Here is a 6,633-nt window from a genome sequence, read left to right as displayed (position 1 = left end):
ATTATTATGAATAACCAGCAATCTAAGTTTTTCCTTCATAAACCAATTTAACATCACTGTCTCAAGTGTGTAACCTTTGATTGCAATTTTTTTTGTTGGTAGCTTACCAAGTTGACTTATCAAGCATGTAATCTAAACTTTAATTATATGTAGTATGTACTAATCAAATGTCACGTACATTCACCACATATGGTTATAATTATGGTGTTCTTTTTGCCAATGGAACATTAGAGTTATGCATTTCCAAATCCAAGCTAGTCAAATGCAGTTTAATAAAATGGGATTAGAATGATATTATTTGTAATCATGTAATATGAATATTAGCACATTATAATTTAGTTTTCATACACTTTTGACACATTTAAGATGAAGCGGGCTAGTTCCAATATTAGTACAATTAGATACAACCCTGTTATGATTGTCTTACTTCATTCTTTATTTTAATGCAATTTTTGATTAAGGGCCACCTGGCTAGTTCATATGAATAACATATTAAGAATTAACACATAATACCGAATTTTTTATTGAAATAATGGAATACGTACTAATAGTATAGGTAACCCCCCCCCCCCCTCTCTTTCTCTGCTCTTTGTATAGTTTGTAGTTTTTGTACAGAACCTCTTTTCGGTGCAGTTTTTTAATAAAGGACTGTGGGGCTGTTGCTCTACAGGTAAATATTCAAAAAGAAAAATAGTACAGGTAACCACAATGTGCTAGAAAATATTGAGCCTCACGAGACATCGAGGATGCATGTAGCTAAATTATAATTACTGTACATAAATTAAATAATACTCCCTTTATAAACTAAAATAAGATGTTTTAGATCACCAGAGAGTAAATGATTAACATGTGCGCGGATCATTGTGCTAGTGCCCAGAACAACGCACAAGTATCTTGTTGAAGATAAGGTGCGTCGTGCGACTCAGATCTCTAGATAATTCAAAAGTTGCTTGGCATTTGGGTTTACAGATACACTTTTTAATCTTTTACTCTATAATATCCCACTAAATGAAGTACGAATCCAATGGCAATCCACGTCCGAGCCCAGGCTCATATGCACCCAGTGAATAGTAAATTCCAAAAAAAAGTAAAACAGCTAAATCTATTTTTGCAACAAAGATGCTCTAGTGCAAAATTTCATGGTGAATGAACATTCCAGGAGCCCTCAGCAGAAAAGACAAAATCAGTTCTGAACATTTTTTTTTAAAGTTTCTTTGAGACCCGAAATTTAAAGCTCCTCGAATTTCCATCACCATGAAATTTTGCACACAGCTAATGCATTACTAGTAGAGCATCTCTGATGCCAAGAAAACCAGTTCTATTTGTTGAATTTACTGTGGACATCCAGGTGTAGATGCACTTGGACACCAAATCACCGCTCCCAGAATCCAAGACCTTCCTAGCAACGTGCATTCGGAGTTGGAACCAATTCTAGTGTGGGTTTCCCGCTGGCGAGAAACAATGTGCCCTAGGTACTTTTCCAGAATATAAAACCCAGTCCGAACCCTCGCGGCCGCGTCCTCACTCATTAGCACTACTACCACTCTACCAGTCCAGCAAGCTGAAGCAAGAGGCAACGAGCATGAGCAGAAGCGCGTGCTCACTCAACGTCGGCTTCGTCGCCGGCGTCCTCTTTGTGCTCCTCGTCTATTTCCTCGTCCAGCAGCAGGAGGCGATCAGCAGCCTCAGCGGTAAGGATGCATTCTTTTCATGCGTCTGCTTTATCTTGTTAATTCCACAGCTAGCTAATTACTGTGATTGTTAGTGGTACGTTAGTGTAGCTGTGATTGTTAGAGATGCGGTGATCTATCCATCACCAGTATGGATCGAACTAGCAAAAGACAGATCATCGTATGTGTGTTAGGATCCTTGTCCTTTTAGTGACCAATTTGGCTATCTTCTACCACTCCTTCCACCCCGAATTATTTGTCTTAGATTTCTCTAAATACGGATGTATCGGACAAGTACTATATATCTATCAACAATTATGTTCATGTTTCTACTTTGAGTACATAGCATAGGCTGACTGACGGCAACACTTCTCTCTTGTTGCTTAATATGCACGCAGTTGCCACTACGGCGGCAGTATCACAATGGATGACGGATAAACAGCTGATCAAAGCCCCTGGTGAAATACAACAGATTAAAGCTACTGGTGAAATACGTGAGCATTTCTACCTATATATCTGTGCTGCTTTGTGCCAGCAGCAATGCTTATTGCCTATCTCTAGTCTCTCTAAACTGAAGATCAAGTCTTGCTTGTTGCTTAATCTACAGTTGTCGCTTCTGACGTGCATCGGATCGCGGACAAGCAGCCGACTCAAGATCCAGGTGAGAGCTAGCACCCCCGTTGTTTTGATCATATTTGCATCCTTGCTCTGTTAGTTTGGGTTTCCACGGAAATCACGAAACGGGAAAAAGGAAAAATTAAATGGAAAATAATTTGTTTTGAGGACTTCCTTTTTCCCCACAAAATAAATAAAATCTCTGAGCATGGAGTATAGCCAACAATCGGCTATATGAAGTTGTCACGTCATTTTTATCCAATCTAATAGCCAACATGTATTATAGCTATTTACAAAGTAGTCCTAGTTCATTAATAGATGGCCCATCTTACAATCTAATGTTATTTCTTGGAGCACGTGTTGCAGCCGGCTCTTAATCTATAGCCCGCTTCCCTTCTCTCTCATCCAACTCAGCATACATACAATATTCTAATCCTCACAACAACCTGCTTGTTAGAGCATGGTTAATAATATAGCCAGCTGCTGGCTATATGATCTTGCCACGTCATCTATAGCCAAACTTATAGCCGGCAAGTACAATAGGCGGATTTAAATATGTATTACTTTGTTGATACATGGCCCACATCACTCTCTCACAAAGTATCTAGGAGCACGTGTTGCAGCCGGCTGTTAACTACTACATCCGTCCTGGTTTATAGGTCCTCTTTGTAGTTTGTGCCAAATTTTAATTAAAGATTTAACTAACAAAATGTTAATGCATGTCAAGAAAAATTATCTCATTGGATTCGTATTTGAACATCGTTTTTAAAAATATAATGTTTGGTGACATGCGTGAACATTTTGTTAGTTTAATCTATGGTCAAAATTTGGCACAAAATACAATGGAGACCAATAAACCCGGACGGAGGTAGTAGCCCGCTTCTCGCCTCTCGTCTATTCTCTCTTCCAACTAAGCAAAAATATAATATTTAAACTTTTAGAGCCCACCTACATCACCTTTTTATACTTGCTCTTATACTTGCTCTAAGTGGGTTGCAGAAATCTAGACAGTAATTATGGGAGTTGACTTAAACTTTAAATGTCTGACAGATTTGACTGAGAATCACGATGTAACTGCAAATCAGAGAAGTCAATATCAGATCTAGCTAGCAAATATTGAATTAACCGATGGACGCTTGGCAGAAGCTCATGAAAGCACTCCAAAAGATAGGATCAAAGGTCAATGCATGGGAAACAACGAACAGTGTAAACGGTGTACTAAACTTAATCTCATCTCGATCTTGATCATGGCTAAATACACACAGGCACGAGTTGCCTAGCCAGTGAATTAATACGTGAGCGCTTCTACCAATCTGTGTTGCTTTGTGCATGCCAACAACCATGCTTATTTCCATTATGTGTAGTCTATAAACTGAAGATCAAACTCTTGCTTGTTGCTTAATCTACAGTCGTCGCTTCTGACGTGGAGCCGATCTTGGACAAAGAGCCGATTCATGATTCAGGTGAGCAGATCACTCTTGTTCTTTGTACTATTGATCAAATTTGAGCATGCTCTGCTAGTTTGAATATCCAAGGAAATGGTAAAACGGAAAAATCATTTGTTTTGAGCGTAAGGCCGACCCGAGAGATTTTTTTTTTCAAGATCTGGTGTTAATTACTGTGTTGATATAAAAGTAACATAGAAGTAAAAGTCTGACAGATCTGAGTACCAAATCACGACTTGATTGTCAATTACTAGGCAACAGATTTAGCTATCCAATATTGATTTAGCCCATGACCGCTTGCCCCATGCTCATAAAAGACAAATATGCATTATGGGATCTTAGGTCAATGCATAGGAAACAGCGAACACTGTAAACGGTGTCTCGGATGCTAAACTTAACTTGCGAAGTTTGATGGCAAAGGGCAAATAATACACATACTCACTCGTAGGTGTTTAGTCTGATGCAAAGGGAAAAATACTACGAATGTGGTAAAAACGCATACAAATCACAACCTGACAAAGATTAGAAACTATCTATAGACGTTGTGTTAGAAGATGAAATGAATACGAGAGAGAAAATATGTATTGATTAGCCAGGCCTCAATTAAAATGAATTAACAATACTTTTATCTCTGTTAAAATACAAATATCTCCTATACTAGGGAGTAGGATTGCTAGCCCGTGCAGGGAGCACAGGTTGGACCGTATCTTTTGACGATGAGGATAGATTTACGTGGTAACCTTTTTTTTTTTTTGAGCATTTAGATTTACGTGGTAACCTAGCTAGAACCTAGAGCTAACTTTGTTAGTATGGCGAGATTATGCCGATGAATGAAGCTTGTTTAACCATCGTAAGATTTTCCCTTTCTTTGGCGTGTTGCTACAGAGAAAGGCGAGGTGGTGTGTACCACGGAGAGCGAGACCCTCGGTCACTCTGAAACCTGCGAAGTCGACGGCGACGTCCGCACCAACGGCACTGCCTTGTCGGTGTCCCTCGTCCCGGCGAGCTGGAAGGAGCGCCACGAGTGGATGATCTCGCCGTACTCGAAAGCGGAGATCATCGTCAAGAACGTCACCGTGACGCAGCTGCAGGACCGGGCCGCCGCCCCGCCGTGCACGGTGACCCACAGCATGCCGGCCGTCCTGTTCGCAATCGCCGGGCACGCGGGCAACTACTGGCATGACTACACCGACATTCTGGTGCCTCTCTTCGTCGCGTCGCGGCGGTACCGCGGCGAGGTCACGTTCCTGATCAGCAACATCCAGTACAGGCCGGAGTGGCTGGTCAAGTACGAGACCCTCTTGCGGGGGTTGTCCAGGCACGCCTGGGTGGGCATGGACGGCGACCCGGAGGTGCGGTGCTTCCCGCACGTCACGGTGGGGCTCCGCGTCGACAAGGAGCTGACCATTGTCCCCGAGCTGGTGCCGGGGGGACCCCTTTCCATGGCGGACTTCACCCGGTTCCTGCACGAGACCTACGGTCTCCCACGCGGCGCCGCGGTCAGCCTGACCCGGGAGCCGGACAAGAAGCCGCGGCTGCTACTGATCCACCGGGGGCACTACCGCCTGTTGTTGAACGAGCCGGAGATAGCGCAAGCGGCGGAGGCGGCGGGGTTCGAGACAGTGGTGATGGAGCTGCGGGCCAACGCGTCCGAGACGGAGCAGGCGCGGCTGGTGAACTCGTTCGACGTGCTGCTGGGCATGCACGGCGCCGGGCTGACGAACGCGTTGCATCTGCCGCCGGGTGGCGTGCTGATCCAGGTGGTGCCGTACGGGAACATAGAGAGCATCGCGAGGGCGGAGTTCAGCGAGCCCGTAACGGACATGGGGCTCAAGTACCTCGATTACAGCGTGAGCGTGGAGGAGAGCTCGCTGCTGGAGACGTTGGGGCCCGAGCACCCGGCGATCAAGGACCCCGACTCCATCCACCGCAGCGGCTGGACCAACACGTTTGAGTTCTACCTCGCTAAGCAGAATGTCCGCATCAACACCACCCGCTTCGCGCCAACCCTGGCGCAAGCGTTCGACCACCTACGCCAGCAGTAGGGGGCAGAGAGAAGAATGTTCTTCCTTTGTGTTAGAAAAAACGCGAATATATCATTGTAGAAAGAAAATGAGAGAGACGATATTTGTTAATAAGGTTCACCATCACTAGACACTCTTTCACATGTACTAAATCAACATGGTAAGATCGGTGTCAAGTCGGTTGAGGTCATCAGACACATCTCGGCCAGCACCACGGCCGGACCAGGCACCCCTTGCCCCATGGACACTCGGACCGTCTCCTTCCTGATATGGTCTCTAGCCTACCGGGTTTGTCTAGTCTATTTTGTTACTTTATGGTGCATTTATATAATGGGCTTCGGTTATATGTGTTCGACTCAAACATCAAAACCCACCGCGTACTCCAAATCTAGCCCTATGCACACTAGAGAATCACGTCTCGTCGCTCATTACCAAGGTTTGGTTGCCAGTCGAAATTTCGAGATTTTCCATGGTTACCGCATATTTCCCTGCCCTGAGTAAATCCATATACCAAGCAAAAAGTATCATTTTTTGAATTTTTTGAATTTAAACACTCAATTTATAGTAAAGCATGTAGGATGTAATTAATGCCATGAGAGTTGGTTCTGGTGTGTTGGTAGCAACCTAGTTCCTGTTTTGAGAGGTTTCTGGTTCAAATGCCAGTTCATTCACTTATTTGAATTCAAAATTCAACTGTAGAATTCATTCAAAATATCCTTGGTAACCGTGGTAACCACGTAACAGTCCCCCTAGGTAAAAATGCCTCATTCGGTAACCAAAACCTTGCTCATTACCAATGTAGCATACTTTACAAACCAGTTTTGTGGAATACGATAGCATAAAAGGTTATTTTTTTTTAAATTAATGATTGAGATACCT

At 43.5% G+C, this 6,633-nt stretch overlaps 1 protein-coding gene across 1 annotated transcript; it reads left to right on the top strand.

Moving 5' to 3' along the window:
* Positions 1 to 1,533: 1,533 nt before the first annotated feature.
* Positions 1,534 to 6,017, top strand: LOC123133707 (alpha-1,3-arabinosyltransferase XAT3). The gene is made up of 5 exons (XM_044553129.1): positions 1,534 to 1,691; positions 2,069 to 2,164; positions 2,278 to 2,331; positions 3,695 to 3,748; positions 4,616 to 6,017. The coding sequence occupies exons 1-5, from the start codon at positions 1,583 to 1,585 to the stop codon at positions 5,773 to 5,775; spliced, it is 1,473 nt and encodes a 490-aa protein (XP_044409064.1). The 5' UTR covers positions 1,534 to 1,582; the 3' UTR covers positions 5,776 to 6,017.
* Positions 6,018 to 6,633: the final 616 nt, after the last annotated feature.

The sequence above is a fragment of the Triticum aestivum genome, chromosome 6B (assembly GCF_018294505.1).
Source record: "Triticum aestivum cultivar Chinese Spring chromosome 6B, IWGSC CS RefSeq v2.1, whole genome shotgun sequence".
NCBI classification, from domain to species: Eukaryota; Viridiplantae; Streptophyta; class Magnoliopsida; order Poales; family Poaceae; genus Triticum; species Triticum aestivum.
The sequence above is the reverse complement of the archived record's forward strand: the minus strand, read 5'-3'. Positions and strand labels throughout refer to the sequence as shown.